Source organism: Anthonomus grandis, chromosome 8, assembly GCF_022605725.1.
Source record: "Anthonomus grandis grandis chromosome 8, icAntGran1.3, whole genome shotgun sequence".
In the NCBI taxonomy this organism is placed as follows: Eukaryota; Metazoa; Arthropoda; class Insecta; order Coleoptera; family Curculionidae; genus Anthonomus; species Anthonomus grandis.
Genome location: NC_065553.1, coordinates 33,183,681 through 33,202,670, shown reverse-complemented (window position 1 = coordinate 33,202,670; position 18,990 = coordinate 33,183,681). Strand labels below are relative to the sequence as shown.

General features: G+C 35.8%; 1 protein-coding gene across 1 annotated transcript in view; it reads right to left on the bottom strand.

The window, feature by feature from the left end:
• LOC126739042 (adenylate cyclase type 3) overlaps positions 1–18,990 on the bottom strand; it is a 1,002,544-nt gene that overhangs the window by 836,068 nt on the left and 147,486 nt on the right. Inside the window, exon 3 of the mRNA XM_050444560.1 lies at positions 11,302–11,649. Within this exon, the coding sequence (XP_050300517.1) occupies positions 11,302–11,649 (348 nt within the window). The remainder of the gene's footprint in view (positions 1–11,301; positions 11,650–18,990) is intronic.

The following is an 18,990-nucleotide window of genomic DNA, read 5'->3' as shown; positions in this document are numbered from 1 at the left end:
GAGCGTTATCAGCTTATTAAAACACATAAAAGCTGTGTTAATTATTTAAGTACTAGTCACCGCTCTGCTGATTGTCGCTCTGATAAAAATTGTCACAAATGTAATCAACGTCATCATACGCTATTACATTTTTCACGAAATTCCTCAGGCTTGTCCTTACCCGGAAGTCCACTTCGACTTCAAATTCTCAAAATATTCCTCTAATTTCGCAAGCTCAATCCTCAAGTGAGCCTTCGTTACCTATTGTGCATACAGGTTTTACTTCATCTCATTCTAGCATACTTTTGTCTACCGCCCGCGTGGAAATTCTCGATAATCGTGGTATTTATCAGCCGCTACGTTGTTTATTAGATAGTGGAAGTATGACCTCATTTATTACTGACAAATGTGTCAAAAGATTAGGTCTCCGTCCCACGCAAAGTTCAGTGCAGTTACATGGACTCGGCTCTATGAAATCTCGCATTTACCACGCTGTTACTCTTTCTCTTCGACCTTTGCATAAAGCTAATCCTACCTTTAACCTTGATGCATTTGCTCTTCCCAAAATTTGTGAAGAATTACCAAGGCATCGATTTAATATTGAAAATTGGTCATATATTTCTAATATTCGATTGGGTGATGAACGAATGCTGTGGATATTCTTCTAGGAGCTGATATATTTTCTAAGCTGCTACTAGATGGGTGCATTCGGGGTGAATCAGGTCAGCCTGATGCTGTAAATACTGTTTTTGGTTATATCTTAACGGGACCTATTTCAACCCCCAGGCCTTTATCAGTGACCACGTTATTTTGCCAAATTGATGATCCTATTTCATTGGAATCTCAAGTTAAACAATTTTGGGACCTCGAACAAATTTCTCAACAACATCATTTATCGTCAGACGAGATTCAGTGTGAAAAGATATTTTTACATTCATACCAACGATCTGACTCTAGTAGATTTATTGTCAAATTGCCTTTTAAAGAGAAAAATCCTACATTTAGTAATATACGTTCATTAGCTCTCCATAGGTTTTATTCTTTAGAGCGCAAACTCATAAAACATCGTCCAACCTATGAATTATATCGTCAGTTTATTCAGGAATTTCTTGACTTAGACCACATGGAGGTATCTCTGGTTTATGGTTTAACTTGTTCCCCCTATACTGCTATTAAAACTTTATTAAAATTGGCCGATGATGAAGAAGCTACCTATCCATTGGCAGCTGAAGCTATTCGCTCTAGCATGTACGTAGATGATTATGTCGGGGGAACGTCATCGCTTGAATCTGCGCTGTCCCTTACAACTGAACTTACAGCTTTGTTGCTAAAGGGAGGGTTTGAAGTTCAAAAATGGTCTTCAAATTGCCCGGAACTTCTTAATGATTTATTACCTCATCAGGTAGCCATAAATTCGGTAAATTTTGATATTTGTAATGCAAATGAAGCATCTTTAAAGGTCCTAGGATTGCAGTGGAATGCTGTAACAGATAATTTTCAATTTAAAGTTAACATTTTCGACAGAAGCTGTACCAAGCGAAATCTTTTATCTCACTTGGCACGAATCTTTGATCCTTTAGGTCTTTTGTCCCCGCTTACGTTTTCACTTAAACATATATGTCAACGAATCTGGACATTAAAACTTGATTGGGATCAGGAACCGCCTGCTGAATTCTTCGGCTTTGAGATAAATTCGCTACCGATCTTTCTAGTTTAAATAATTTTAATCTTTGTCGTTCTATAGTATTATCGCAATCTTCTCGATGTGAGCTTCATTGTTTTGGCGACGCGAGTGAAAAGGGATTCTGTAGTGCGGTGTATTTTCGTTGCTTCTCCCCTGCTTCTTAAATTTTTACTTATTTTGTCTGTTCTAAGTCCAAAATTGCTCCATTAGAAAAAATTTCCTTACCGCGACTTGAACTTTGTGCCGCAGTTTTAACCGCTCAGCTTTCAGCCTTTGTTTTAAAAGTCTTTTCTGGCAAAATTGACATTTCTCAAGTTTTTTGCTAAACCGCTTCCACTATAGCTCTAAGTTGGCTTAAATCTTCTCCGCACAAATGGCAAACATTTGCAAGTAACCGAGTTGCTCTCATATAAGAAAACACGGATGTTTGTTCTTGGTTTTACGTTCCGTCTACAGACAATCCTGCTGACGTGTGCTCCCGCGGGATGCTGCCTTCCGAACTAGTAAATTGTTCTTTATGGTGGACTGCTCCTATTTTACAAAATTCTGAATTTCCTTTTCACAATCATGTTGAAACTACATTACCTTCTGCTGATGCCTTTTTTGAGGAACGCACTATCACAACTTTGGCTACAGTCGTAGAGTCAAATTTTCTTGACAGTCTTCTTGATCGAAATTCACCTTTTTCTAAATCGGTACGCATTTTGGCCTATATTCGTCGGTTTTATTATAATTGCAAAAATGTATCACAAAAGCGCCGACGAAATGCTTTCGTCCAATGAGCTATACTGCTCTAGTCTTTGTTTTGTTCAACGCAGTCAGGAACTTTCTTTTGCCAATGAGATTCATTCTCTGTAAACAGGTCAAAAATTATCTAAAAACTTCTTAAAACTATCACCTTTTCTTGATACCGATAATATTCTTCGAGTTGGCGGTCGGCTAGGTCATGCACCTATTAAATATGACTGAAAGTTTCCTGCCCTCCTGCCTTCTAAATCTCGTTTAACAGATTTACTGATTAAATCTATTCATATTCAATATCTCCATGCTGGAGTCCAAATGGTTAATTTTTTAGTGCTTCAAAGGTTTTGGATCTTATCTGCTAAACGAACGATCCGAAGAATATTGTCGCAATGCATTACTTGTTGGAAAACCAATCCAACATCTACTTCACCCCAAATGGGTAATTTACCGCTTCCCCGTATTAGTCAACTTAAACCCTTTCTTCATGTAGGGATTGATTGTGCTAGTCCGTTCACTAACACGATGTCACGCACTCGAGGCCCTAAAACACTTGAAGCTTATTTATGTTTATTCATTTGTATGTCTGTTAAAGCCGTTCATTTAGAACTAGTATCCGATTAAACCGCTGAAGCTTTTGTCGCAGCGCTTAAACGCTTTACTAGTCGGCGAGGCCAATGTGAACATATTTATAGTGATTGCGGCACTAATTTTGTAAAAGCTCGTAAAATTTTCGATTCATTTGCTCGTGATGCTGCCGCTAATTACCAGATTAGTTGGCATTTTAATCCACCCTCTTCATTTCATTTTGGAGGTTTGTGGGAGGCTAATATTAAATCAATTAAAACTCATTTAGTTCGAGTCATCGGAAATCATATCCTGACTTATGAAGAGCTTTATACTGTCTTTACCCAAGTTAAAGCTTTAATGAACTCTCGACCGTTAACTCCTATGAGTCTGGACCCTAATGATTTAACCGCTCTTACTCCCGGTCATTTTCTGCTGTTGGAACCTCTAACAGCGCTCCTTCTAAGTTTGGAAAATATTGCTATTAATCGGTTATCTCGTTGGCAGTTATTAACCCGCTTTCAACAAACCATTTGGTCTCGGTGGTCTCACGAGTATCTTCATACTCTTCACCAGCGCACAAAATGGAATCAGTATTCCCCTTCTTTACAACCTGGGTCACTTGTTGTCATAAAACAAGACCAAATCCCGCCACTTCAATGGCCGCTAGGGCGAATTTTGGAGACTTACCCGGGTAGTGATGGAGTTGTAAGAGTAGCTAAAGTTAAAAAGTCTACTGGCACTTTTAAAAGGCCCGCGGTCAAACTTTGTTCTCTGTCGGTAGAATAAAATTGCGCTTTGGTCGGGCGGAAATGGTCCGTCCACATTTAATTTGTAACGTCCAAATAGTTTAAATTTTTTCTTTTTATAATATTTCTTTGTTTTTCTCTCTAAATTAAAACTACCATTTCATTTAATTTAATTTCCTCCTTTTATTATAACCAATTTAATTAATATTTTTATGTTAAGTCTTAACAACAACAAATCTGCGCGTGTACGATAGCCTTTAAATTTCTAAATTCCTTTGGTTGGTGCTGAACGGAGACCAGAGAGAAGACGATTTCCTTGTTAGCACTTTATCATCGTGCATTGATTCCAGTGTCGTGATCTATACGTTTATTTCCGCAACTGTTGTCTTAATCTTACCGCATCACAGATCGTGATTTACTTATCAAACCCGCAACCACTCTTAGTGATTCATCCCGAATTAGAAGACCCAATAAGTCCAAAGCAGGCCTGCTGAAGCTGGATACAGACACCTTAAGGTAAGGATCTTTAAAGGCTGGTTTTTCGACCTTTCCACATTTACTTTTAATCACACAAATACAGTCCACTTTAAATCTCTCACTGAATTGTCTAAATCCACCTTGTGCTTAACTAAAAAGATAAGTAACAACTTTACAAAAGAGAAAAAAAGAAAAAGTTCTTTTTTTCTTACATGACCAAGCAATCTTAGAGATCTTATGAATTTCCTATATACGATTCTGTCAGGAAATATTGACAATTATACCAGGATCAAACAGGTTTTTAAACATCAATGTTAACCCGTTAATTATAACCCCTTGTATCTTTAATCAGTTAATTGTTGCATTTTTTGTTATTATTTTATTTATACCAAGCATGAAAATGTAAAAAATTATATACTTGCATTTAATAACATTTTATTACCACAATAAGTGTATTTTACTTCTTTCGTTTTTTCTTATGTAGATGCTAATATAATTGGTGAAATGTTGACAAAAAAAATTGTTTTATTTAGCCTGTAAAAAACACCATCATCAGTACTAATCACCAATCAAGATTTAGTTTCTTGCATAACCTTCCCAATGTTCTTTTAAGTAACTAAATTAAAAACTTTTAAAGCATTATGTATGAACTTGGTAAAAAACCAGATTTGTGGGTCTTAAGCCCATTAAATATTCCATTCATTTTCCAACCGGTTCATCTCTAAGACCTTCAATTTCATGCAGAATTAACCGGAATAAATTCATAAATTTCTAGGTAAGCGGCTTGACGTTACCGCGGGTTGCGAACGTGTTTGAGAGCAAACTGCACCAAAGTGGAAATAAGACGCGAAGCGCTGAAGTATCCCTTTGCTGTATTTGGGGCAAAAAACGCTGTTAAAAGTTGTGTAGGGTAAGGTCAAAAGGTCAGGCGCTATCGATCTGATAAGTAGTGGCTTTGTGAGACTTACCTTAATAACTTATTTCCCTTTTAATTTGCAACAGGTAAGTTTGTATTTTTATGGAAAAAATATTGCTTGCCTCGAAATTGCCTCATTGCATGATTCGAAAAGCAAAAAATATTATGTCGTTAATATTAGATTATTAGTTTATGATACTAAAATAGGAAATGACATCAAGACTTTTCATAGTCAGAGAAGAGGTCATTCATTTTTTGTTGGCATAATCGATCTAATCAGAGTAGTTTTAAAAAAGTAAAAAATAACTACATACTTTGGCTGGGCTAGCTAAAATTGCCGTGGGTGGCATCTTCAGATTAATAGATTCTTATATAAAGTATAGATTGAGCTACGTGTCTACTTATAGATTACCTACAAGGATTTTCATCGAAGTTTTTTATGGAAATGAATGAACAAGGATGAAATTTGTAATAGTGTTTACTGGCGCTTACTAATTTTTTCTATCCCCTCTCGATCTTCTGGGTTATTTATAAAGTTTGTAGTTGGTTATCCAACCATTATCTCGGGCGCCACCCTCAAGTTTAATGTGGATGAAGGACCACGGCCTATTGGGTAGCCTTTAGACAGTGGAGAAAGTAATCCAGGTCTTCTGTGTGAGTAAAACAATAGGCAACATTATACAAAATCACATTTATTCATCCCCCAAAACTTAACATGTCATCTCTTTGCTAACACTTCTCAATAAGCCTTACATACAGCCAAATTCAATACGGTACGGTGCGGGAAGAGGAGGAGTGCAATGAAGAGAACCCATGTCGGTAAGCAAAATGTAAAAGCGATGCGGTAATTTATGGCAATGAATAAACGGATTAGATACAGCCCAGGAAAAATAAAGCATGAAACGGTCGGTATTAATCGGAATGGTAAGCGGTAAGTCACCCACAGGATAATTAAGCGGTCTAGTATGGAAAATAAATGCGGTCGCTCGTAACCTTGGCCAACTCTGTTTAAAATGTCGGTAGACGCGGTCTTAATTATGTAGGTAGAAGCTGGCAATGCTGTCAGGTTGGGAATAATGGGATAATATCCAATGCAGGGTGATACCTCGTAACGGTCCGACACGTAGCCCTTAGCACTTTTTAAGGAGTACACAGTGTTACCCCGTAACGGTCCGGCACGCAACCCCGTGTATCCTGCGGACTTTAGGAATAATGGGATAATGTCCAATGCAGGGTGCTACCTCGTAACGGTCCGACACGTAGCCCCCTAGCACTTTTTAAGGAATACACAGTGTTACCCCGTAACGGTCCGGCACGCAACCCCGTGTATCCTGTAGACACTAGGAATAGGAAAAAGGAATTTGCCTACCTTCTCACCTATTATACTTACATGCTGACAACAGCGGCGGAGTGAAGGAGCTGGCGGCGGCGGAGCGATGTACGATACTGTGGGGCTTACCTCGGTCGGTTGCTGCGGTCGGTCTTCTCGGTCGGACTGCTACTCTCGGACTCAGCGGACTCAGCGGACTGCCCGCTGCCGGTCAGTGCATCGCGTTATATAGAGCATGGACATACGCGGTACTTAGTAAACGCGGTAACAGTAGTGGTGGTACGGACACAAACGGTACTGAGGTATTAACGCGGTGATAAATTAATAATTAACGCGGTCGCGCGGTTATTAACAAAATAGAAACTTTCCTAACTTTACTGGGCAAATCTTAGTGGTCAATATGAATCTTGAAAATTATTAATTTCAGTTGGAAAAAGAACCGAGCTATAGATAAATAAGAGAATTACAGAAAATTTAGTAACTTCGTTACAAATTGTAAATAAAACACTCGTTGTAGGGTCTTGTAAGCATTTGTATTGAGACGAAGAGTAAATGCAAATCAAAAGGGCTATTATAATTTCTTAGTTTCTTCTGAAGATATATATACAGTGCATCCCAAAAGTTGTCTGAATTAATTTAAAATTCAGGGGTGTGTTCGAAAAAAAAAACGCTCGGGCCCGTCGATTTTTATTTCAAGTTGCGCATTTTTGTACGTGAAGTTTGTATATACAGGGTTGCTCAAAAATAAATTACGATCATCAACTTAATTTTTTCAAATAAAAGCACCTTTTTTTATTTCATCTTTGAATTTCGCGTGGAATTCTACCAATGTTTCATGCATCATGTCCTATACCTAAAGTCAACAGTTATCGAAAAAAAGACGATTCATGTAACAAATAAAAAAAGAACACAAACTAAGTTAAATGTTCAAAATGGTTGCCATTCACGGCTTGATAATATCCAAGGCGATCAATAAAGTCTCGTTGCACATTTTCAATCATTTCCGGAGTTATGGTGCGCACTTCTCTTCGAATTCTCTCTTTCAAGTCGTCTAGATTATTTGGCCTATTAACAAATACCTCCGACTTGAGGTATCCCCACAAAAAAAAGTCCATTGGTGTTAGGTCAGGCGACCTAGCAGGCCATTCGATGGGTCCTCTCCTTCCTAACCACCGATTGGGAGAGGTTTTATCCAAAAATGTACGGACAGTGGCTACATAATGCGGAGGAGCGCCATCTTGCTGAAAAATTAGTTCTTCGTCAGAATAGTCTAGGTCCAATGGATTTGGCAATAAAACTAGTAATGCTGAAATTAATTTAAATTGGAGAAAATCGAGATACATTTGTCCCGTTAAAGTCTGTTCAAAGAAAAAGGGACCTATTACTCTTCCGCGCACTATTCCACACCACACATTTAGTTTTTGAAGGTACTGGGTATTTACCTCCATCATCCAATGCGGATTTTCTGTTGCCCAATATCGACAATTTTGTCTGTTCACACTATGGTTCAAACAGAACGTGGCTTCATCGAAGAAAATAATGTTTTGTAAGCGTTCACAAAACTCATTTCGCCTATCGAAATCGTCATCAAATAACTCTTGCACAGGAATAACTTTGTAGGGGAGATATTTGTGCTTTTTAACTATTCGGTGAACTATAACTATTTCGCCATGTGTAAATTTGTCCCAATCTGCGACAGAGGAGTGCATGGATTTTCTTTCAAAGAAAGCAAAACGTCAAGTTGTTCATTTTCATCTCGAGCAGAACGACCAGATTTCGGCAAATCTCTAACATGACCGAATTCTCTAAATTTAGCCTCTATTCTGCTAATCACCTTTTGACATATCGGAGGACGATCAAGATGGATTTCATTGAATAATTGAGCAGCTTCTTTTTGAGTACGTGTTCTATCATCAAACCCAACCATGGACAGAATTTCTATTTTTTCTCGTTCCGTTAATTTTACCATTGTGAAAACCACAACTTTGCTCGTATACTTTACACTTGACAATATCTGTTTGGCGTACAACTGTCATACAGTTTCTATGAAAATACACGGTCACCAGCCAACAATAAAAAAATACGAATGAATGGAATTTTGCTCTGTATACAAATTTTCAGAGATAAGGTGACTCGTAAGGTGAACTTCAATAATAATGTTTGGTCGTCTTTTTTTCGATAACTGTTGACTTTAGGTATAGGAAATGATGCATGAAACATACGTAGAATTCCACGCAAAATTCAAACATGAAATAAAAAAAGGTGCTTTCATTTTAAAAATTAAGTTGATGGTCGTAATTTATTTTTGAGCAACCCTGTATATACAAACTTCACGTATAAAACGCGCAACTTGAAATAAAAATCGACGGGTCCGAGCGATTTTTTTTCAAACACATTTCTGAATTTTAAATGAATTTAGACATAACTTTTGGGATGCACTGTATAACTTTCATACAAATTTAACCTACATTCGTAGTTTCTTTCGTAAATAATTTATTTCCGAAGGAAAATCCTGTATGCTATTCAGATATCTATCTGACCTTTACTTCCCAATATCTATCGCTCCCGCGTCTCTAAACTCACAAATGCTCTTCCCGAAAATCTTTAAATAGACTTCTCTAACAAAATATCGATTGGAGTGGGCTGATTAGCATGAAATGTTAACTCTTGCTGCAGGCGAGAGACCGTAGGGCCGCAAATTCGCAGGATATTTGAATTTTAGATTTTGCCGTTTAAGGGTTGAATTGCTATTTTTCTTGTCATATTATTAAAATAATTGTTGAATTAATATTTATTATTAAAACAATTCCCTTTGTTTAGCTTTTTTGAGATTTGGGCCCTAATTTATGTTATTCGACTATAAATCCTGTACTTCGTGTACTTACTTGCTTTAACTGTTAGTATTCTCTTGAAATTTTTGGATTTTATATAGGTTAAAAGTATTTACTTCAAAATTAAGATATTTAGAAAAAACCGATTTAAAAAAAAAGTTTGACACCCTGTATCCTGAAAATGAATCATTTCTGGACCTATGTTTATGTGAAATTTTTATCTCAAAGAATCACCTCCTGGAGTTTGGCCACGTACTTAAATAACACCCTATATAATACCTAAATAACTGATAATAAAATTCATAACATTATCTGAGATAATCGTAATATACATGGTGTTATAAAATTCGGTTTAAATATATTAAGAGAGTATTGCTATAGTCAAAATCAGAGCTACAGCCCGCGCAAATTGCTTCAAGAAAATCGTTTATTTGGAACCGTGACTCAGTCAAATGTCCTGAAAATTTACAAGTCACTTTGCGTTTAAAAAATGGTATAAATCCAATTTTAGGAGATGCTCCAAGAGGGCCTACACTTCTGATAGCCTCTATCTTATGGTTGCAATTAAAAATTTAAAAATCTTGGAACACCATTTCGTTAGCCAGGAAAAAGTCTTAAATTTTTGTTATTTGCATTTTTTCGTTACAACTAACCATTTTCCAGAAAATCGCTGGTAAACGAAAGGGGAGCATTATTAAACCAGATTAAACTATCAAAAATTATTTGAACTTAAACATCACAATGACGCATAATTTAATTGGTCATGATTGTAATTTTTTTTTATTTTTATTGAGAACCACCTTAGCTAGAAAGCTAAAATTTTCTAGAATAATAGTCTAAAGTACTGTCTATTTACCCTAAAAGTTTTCCACTTATAGGTCTCATCAGTCAAAAGTTATTTGAATTTAAGCATCACGTTGGGGCATAATTTAATTGGTCATGATTGTAATTTATTTAATTTTTTTATTGACAACAACCTTAACTAAGAAGCTGAAATTTTTTAGAATATGAGTCTGGGGTACTGTCTATTTACCCTGAAAGTTTCGTACTTATAGGCCTCATCAGTCAGGTCAGAGGTCAACTATTCTCGACCCACTCCTAAAAATTCATTAACAACCCTGTCCCATAAGTGAGGTTATGTTGCTCAACTTAATTTTTTTTTTTGGAAAATTATCACGGTCGAACGACGGCCACGTTCGTTCATTTATTAAAGAGCAAAAAAAAAAACAAATTATTGTGCACTATGTCTTGCGCAAAAAATACCATTAAAAACTTCAAGGTGGCACACAGTGATTAAATAACAATTCGGTTTGTAATATTTGGGTTGATTTTACTTGTGAAAAACCCATAGATTGTTAGCAATAATTGAGTTGGTTTTAATGGGGGACGTAATAAGAGACCCTCCGTTACAAATTCCATTGAAATGCTGAACATTCCCACAGTCAAAAGCTGCCGAGAAGTCAGCAAAAGGGGTTATAACTAAACTGGGCAGAACCACATCCCTGGCCCTTTTCTCATAAGACAGGCTGTATTTACATAATAAACAAATGATTTAACAGTACTTACATGCTCTACATTGATTTCTCCTTGATACATAAACTCCACAAGGCATTTTATATCAATATAAGTGACATCCTTCATTATAAGTATGGGGTTCTTTTTTTCGTACTGCGAGAGGATGGTCAATCAAAAATCAGAAAAAAAGATAGCCTACTTCTTTATAGATTTCCAAAATTCTTGTGAGAAACATAAAATATAGGCCATCATAAAAATAAGCCCTCCTAAATCTGGGTTTACAACATTTTTGGGACGGAAAATATCAAGAGAACACAACAAAAACGAGAGCTTGCAAATTATTAAAAGATTTAACGCATAAGTATAACTAGTTAGTATTCCAAATAATCTATTTTCTTTGAGCAATTTGCTCTAGCTGTCGCTCTGAGGGGATGTTCATAGGAAAAAAAAGTATTAAAATATTTGCACCGAATTGTATAACACCCTGTATAAACAACTTTAATTCTATTTACCTGATAAAGCAAATTATCTTGGTCCGTCCGGGCAAATGTCAATACCACCGTATACGTCACACACGTCACTATACTGACAATCATACAATATCTAAGTCTCAGCGGCAAAGTGACGTAAATTAAATAATCGAACAGTAACACCCATCCTAGATTATCTCTCGGGGTGACGTCTTGGTCCTTTAAGTGTAATCCAACGACTATTTGTGTTACAGCCAGATACCAACATACGTGGGGCAATAAGATCCATGTGAAGTTACTGTTTGGTGGTGCTCTTCGACAAAGGATCAGAAGTCCGATATTGATGAGCAGAAAGATTACTATTGGGATGAAATTGGTGTAGAGGGGTACCTGGAAATAAAAGTGAGGTAAGGTTTTGAGAATCATTAAGTTAAAGATAATTTTAAAAATTTATAGATATATTCCTGCGAGTATTATTACATTCAAAGTCTTCGTATGATTAAATTTGAAATAAGAATATATGTCTTTATTTTTACGTAAAAAAAAACTTATTATATTAATAGGAAATGGCCTTAGAACATTAAAAGGCAAGAAGTAGCATGCCGTGGAACTATGGGCAGGTTTGTTTGCTTGCAACATCTGATGCAATGATGCCAAATGCTTATATAGAAATGGCAAAAATCACTTTATAATATCATAAAAATTTTCAGTTGTTTCCGCAGGCACAAAACAGTACTACTGCTCCCCTTAATAAAATATCAAGCAGTTTTTAAAATAAAATATGATAAGATACTTTATATCAAAGTCAATATACAACGTTAAATAAATGTAAATTAAGTATTATATTAGAGAAAACAGTATTGACATCGCAACGCCGCTCGATCGCATTGTTGATGCCACCGATACAAGCACTCTCTACCAGTGACGTCGTCAACAAATATTTACATGATAAATGAATCGGTCATTTGAGAAACAGCACATGTCACAGAAAAAAAAAAGAAAGAAGAGAAAAGAGTGAAAAAAGAGAAAGAGTGTCCTCGTTGTGGAAAATACTGGTTAATGGTTTCGAATCGCTTCGTATGCACCAACGCCATTAAAAATCTGATTATAGTATGGTTTCGATTCTGACCACTGCAACTGTCGGAGAAAATATGTAGATGTTTAGTCCCGACTGGAATTTCATTCTGCAAAAAGTCCAAAAGAAATGACGCTACTTCGTTGGGACCCTTTTTTGCGATACCCTCATGATAAAGGTAGAACTTGGCTTTCTGTTTTCCAGCTAAATTTATTCCAAAAACATTAAGAGTAAGCTGCTGTCTTAAATAAAAAGTTTCTTGTACTGGAACCAGTGGCAATTGAAGGTTCTGCATATAATCAAATGTTATTACGACGGTAAAATCATTTTCGGGATTTTGGGAAATTTCAGAGTTTTAGTTTGTTATAAAATTTCGTAGCTCTGCGTTTATGCACCATTAATTCCACAGCAGCGGTTCGTTTAGCAGTATCATTCAGCGAGGGACTTTTTATTTTGACACCTAGTTCTTCGCATTTGCAGCAGGTGTCCACTTGCGGTCGTTCAAAAGATACGGAAAATCTTTCTTGAAAGATTTTCAAGTAGAACTTGTATTTTATTTTGGTTGACGGGTTCTGTATTTTAAATAAATCGTACATAATTTTCACGTTAAATTTCTCGTCAAGATAATGTCTTTCTTTACTACTATAATGTGAAATTTTCGTAGGAAAGCTCCTGATATGATCCTCAATCTGGCAAACTATATTTCCTGGAATTGCATTTCCAGAAATAGACTTGCCTCTTTTGTCATTAGGATGTTTGCCCTCTACAAGTAACTTAGTTAGACGTCGAACTCTAGCAGGTGTAATTGCGTGAATGTTAATAAAAGCCTTTTTGCACACCACGATTCGTCCAGATGAGGATGTTAAAAAGTATTTAAATGTGTAAGATTTTTGTTTAGCTCGCCCTATATTGCTTGGCCTTTTAACTTTGACGTTTTGGCAAGACATTAACGCTTGTAATAATATGCATCCTGCTCATTCTTGGTTGCCAAAAGCCTGAATTTTTGAAGAATCTCCTGACGGTCACCTTCGGAACATCGGTTATAACACTTTAACTTACATCTACAAAGAAAAAATGTACTTAACAAAAGCTAACCTAACTTCAAAACCCGTAACAACTTACCCGCAGTTTTCACCCTGTTCTTTAGCAGAAACTACAGCACCTTTATAATTAAAATATTCTTTACCCTTAAGTCTAGCATTTTTTATTATTTCACACTTGTATAACTTTCTTCTACCCTTCTTGTTTGTTAAAATAGTCGGAGCACTATCAGAGTCACTTCCACTTGTTGACGGCAGGGTTTACAATAACAAACAACAAAACAAAAAATATCACTACTTATAATGCTTTGAGAAAGAGCACATGTCACTGACTTGTGTTCTTACTAAACGAAATCGAATATTAGGAGGAGAATAAAATCGTGCGAATGTTATCGGACAAGTCGACACCTCATGCCAAATGGCTTAACCCACAAAATAGCCGAAATTAAGTTAAGTACATATCTCGATTCTTCTCCGAAAAATATATTAGCTGGCTAAATGATATAACCCACAAGAAAAACTAAATTATCAAAAAAACTGAAAAACATAAAATCTCCAAGTTTGGAGTGACCGTTTTAAAGAGTGGCCAGTTGATGTATCCCCCCAGTGTAACCCTATTTCTTAAAGGATTGACCTAACATGAACAAGGCCAAATGCAGGAAGCCATATTATTCAAAAATAAGGTAAAAAAAATGCGCAAAATTGTCAGGAGCCATATAACGTAACCCACACATGCTCACATGTATATTAGCATCTCAAGGAGTGATCTATGTTTGTTGTTTTGCTGATATTTTTAATTTTTCTAAAAAAGTGTCAGATAATGTTCTTAACTTTTTGATAAGCCAAATAATGTAACCCGCATTTTTTTAATATTGTTAATTTTTTATTTATTAATATTAGTTTTATTAGGATTTGCTTTATAAAACTTTTTCTTAACAAATTTTGCAACAAAAATCTAAAATTTTACTATTAAAAATAACTATAATCAGAGATTTATTAAGTTTTTTGACCCTCCTGTAAAATATAACTTTTGTGGGTTACGCCATTTGGCCTATGAGGTGTCGAAGTGATGTTACTGTATGGAACGATGTATTTACCCTTAAATATTGCATTATCGGTATAAAATCCAAATGGCCTAAAATATGACATGTGCTGTTTCTTAAATGACCAATTCAAATATTTATTAATTATTATAGAGTATGAGTATAAGTAATAATACCATTTATAAGCTATTTATGTGTTTTTTTAACGGACTTCATTAGAGGAAGGTCCTAATAAAAATCATTTTTATGGAAATTAACTATTTTATTAATATTATAGATTTCTTGCTTAATAAATCATGTTTTAAGACACAAATTTTTACCATTTTGCAACATTTTATTGTATTGAACAAAACTCAGTTTTACATCACTTATATTAGATAATATACAGATCGTGTTATCGTGAGCTACGTATTACCCAAAATAATGTCAACACCGCTTGGTTGCGGCTTGCAGGCGGCGGAATTTTTTGTTTTTTTTTTTTGAACCGGGAGTCAGCTGTAGACCTCACTTTGCTGTATTACTACACGTTGCATAAATCATTTTGAGCGTTATTTTCGCGTTTTTTTCACTATGGCTGTTTATACCCCTTCCGAAAGAGTTCAACTAATTAAATGGCTTTATGGAGGCAATTCGGCAGTACAATGTAGAGATTTGTTTTCAGAGAATAGAGTGATTCCTTGTGCAAAAACGGTTTTAAATGTGGTTACAAATTTTAAGACATCTTTTTGATTGTAAAAAATGCCACACAAAACGTCAAGAACCATGTTAAAGTGGTTCAGGATATAGAACGGCGGGAAGAAATGGTTTGCAGTACCCTAGAACTTGATTCGACACGGTCCACTAGAAGTGTTAGAGAGGAACTGGGAATGAGCAATAAAACTGTTGCTCGTATCTGGAAAAAATATGGGTACAAATGTTTCAAGTATTCAAAAACTCCAGAAGACCAGTGGCGAAGAATGGAATTTGTGAAACCATGATGGAAAAGGCAAATGAAAACGAATATTTTTTAAAAAATATTTTGTTTTCTGATGAATCTTCTTTTCCATTACATGGCAAACACAATCCTTCTATTGTTCGTTATTGGTCTCAGGAAAACGAGCACAGAAGTTTTCAGTTTTGTACCTAGTATCCTCAGAAATTAAATGTTTGGGCGACAATGTTATAGGGAATTTTTTACTGATGGCACTTTAAACGGCCAAAAGTTTAAAGTGCCGGGGGATCGGTTTATTTTCAGCAAGATGGCTGTCCTGCTCATAACGCGGCTAGGGTAAAAGAATTTTTAACAAATACTTTTCCTAACCGCCTTATTAGTGGGACCGGCGATATTAAATGGCCTCCTAGATCACCAGATTTGTCTCCAAATGACTTTTATCTGTGGGATTACCTTAAGCAGACCATTTACAAGCATGAATTTAGTAGGCCAACAAATTTAGAGGAGTTGCGAAATAAAATTGTCGAAGGTGCCAATTCCATTTTACCTGAAACTCTTTTGGAGGTGCGAAATAGCTTTTACGATAGGTAAAGTTTTTGTTTAGCCAAAGAAAGCGGTTTATTTGAGCCTTTTATTTAAAAAATTATATGTTGTTAATTTTGTTTATTAGAGTTTTATTTCTGATTTTTTATTATATTTTTATCAGAGTTGACATTTTATTTTTTATTAGAATAACGCTTTAATTTTCATTATGCAAAATACAGCATATTAAACATTTTAAGATTACAATTCTTTGCGGGTTTTACACATTGTCATGTCTGTAAAACCCGCATTAGAATAAATATTTTAAAATGCCTGGATTTTCGCGTAATATTTTGGGACATTTTGTCGCCAAACGACGCAACTCCCACGAAAGTCAGGGTACAAACATAGTGGAACGACGAGGCTAGAGGCACAGCGACGAGGTAAGCGACGCAGCTTTTATTTCATCGTGTATTGTAATGAAGCCAAACATAGTAGAGATCGACGCGGTACTAGGCGACGAGAAAAGCGACGCGGTGCGCGTCGAGATAAAATTTGCATTTATTGTCGCGTTGATACGGGACGATTTTGATTGGTTTTTGCATGTTTTGGTTTAGAAAAGGTTGTTTGTTGGTACAGCATATACGCAATGGCTGAGCAAGTAAACATAATAACCTGCGTGTTCAACAGGCGTGCATTATGGAATGCTTCTCATCCAGATCATAGAAACCGTTATGTATTAGATGAGCTTTGGTTACAAGTAGCTACAGAATGTGGAATAACAGGCAAGTAAATTTTAAGTACATACCTTTATTTTATATACAGAGTCACTCATATTGAATAGGGAAATTATTTAGGTAATCTTTAAATGTGTCAGGAATAAAAATTGCTTGATTGGGAACCCGACCTCTTGCATTCCAATTGGGTCTTGTAAAATTATTATTTACAGGACTTTCTGTGACCAATTTTAAATGCCTTTCGAAACCCTCTTTATCCATGATAATATTATGTAAAAGACAAATTGCCTTAATTGTAATGTCGGCGAGTTGTTCGTTTGTTTCTATGGCTTTCGATAATATTCTCCATTTTGCATATATTATACCAAATGAACATTCAATCGTCTTCCTAGCTCTAGATAATCGGTGGTTAAAGTACTGCCTATCAGGATTCAGAGTTTGTCTACTATAGGGTTAAAACAAGTTTTCTTGTAGTGGATATGCTTCATCGGCTATGAAAACAAATGGCATTCGAATTTGCGTATGTGGTAGAGACTGTTCAGTTGGTCCATTTAATTGTTTTTTTGAAAGTAATTTAGAAAAAGCCGAACTTTGAAAAGTACCCCCATCGGATTGTCGTCCATATCCTCCCACCTCTATTACAGGAAAGCGATAATTTGCATCACAGACTGCTTGAAGAACGATCGAGAAGAATTTTTTATAATTAAAGAACATGCTTCCTGAATGACTGGGACATTTAATTTTTACGTGCTTGCCATCCAATGCACCTAAGCAATTGGGAAAATTCCAGATTTTCATGTAATCTTCACTGATTTTAATGAAATCATCCTGTGTTGGAACTGGCAAGTGTATTGGCTGTAATATATTCCATACCGCGTTAACAGTTTCTTTAACAATTGATCCAACTATTGTAGCTCCCATGCGAAAAGTGAATGATAGGCTTTTGAAAGATTCCCCTGTAGCACAATATCTGCAATAAAAAATAATAAAATTTTAGTTAGTGTCAGTGATTAGGCTGTGTTCTATTTTAGTTTAACACTAATGCTAGAATGAACCACTTCTGAAACAAAAATCAATGTTAAAAATAGCTTATTCGTAACTGAAATCCATTTTTTTCCAGTGAAGGTGGCCCAAACTAAATGGAAAAATTTAAGAGATTATTTCCGAAGAGAACTGAAAAAACTTCCCGTTTCACGGTCTGGTGATCCAGGGGACATTGCAATTAAATCCCACTGGCCCTATTTTAAAAGTTTGTTATTCTTAAAGGATCAATTTAGGCCTCGACAAGTAACGGGAAATTTGGTAGATTCTTTGGATGAATCGCTTGCTACGGACGTGCAATCTGATGTGAATTCTGATGACGATAGAGTGGAGACGGAAATAATAGACGATGTACAAGATCCCGTGAATGTCGAGCCATTGACACCTGCTTCTGTTGCTTCCGAAAACACTGAGGATTCATCTACAGGCACGTCAAGTCATTTTGCTGAACCTCGAACAGTTTTAAAGGGCCGACTCCGCAAAAGAAAAAATAATGTTGACGCTTTATTGGCCATCGAGGAACAGAAATTGGAGTTCATTAGAACAAAGAGGGCAAACATAAATGAAACCAAAGAAGATGATCATCTGTCATTTTTTAAGAGTCTACTACCACACGTGAGAAAAATTACGGATAACAACATTTTGCATTTTAGAAATGGCGTTCAAGATCTGGTTCAGAGATATGCTTATGGCTATACTAATCAAATGAATCAGAATCAAGGAATCGAACCTTTCAATTATCCGATCAATCAGAACGCCAACTCCTACTGAATCTTTCGTTTTATGTTTTTACCGAAAAGAGTTTTTCTACTTAGTTTATTTTTGTTTATTTTTTCCAGTGTTTAAGATGTTATGTTAATTAACCTGTTTAGTTGTAATACTTAATAAATATTATGTTTTTTGTACAAAAATATACATTCAACTTACCTTAAAGTAATAACCAACCTCTCTTCCGGTCCAATGGGTTGTTTATTGTAGTTTGTCCAATTCATTTGTAGACATGGACACTTTTTCTAAAATATAGTTAAAAGTAGCAATATCCATTCTCAAGTACTTGAAAAATCGGTCTGGATGCTGCTTGAGTTCAAAAAATAGTGTATGATACTGCCCAAATCGTTTGCGCGATTTATTAATGGGATGTACAGAGCAAGTTCTGTTTAAACCTCCCATTACAATAAGTCCGCGAAGCGCGGCATTGTCAAATAAAATTTCATCTTCACTGTCGGAAAACATTGTTTTGACTAAATTGAATTTGAAGAGTCGCAATTAATCGCGACTTCTGTCTCCTTACTATGTGTATGTCTCCTGCCACGTCGCTTATATCGTCGCTTACCTCGTCGTT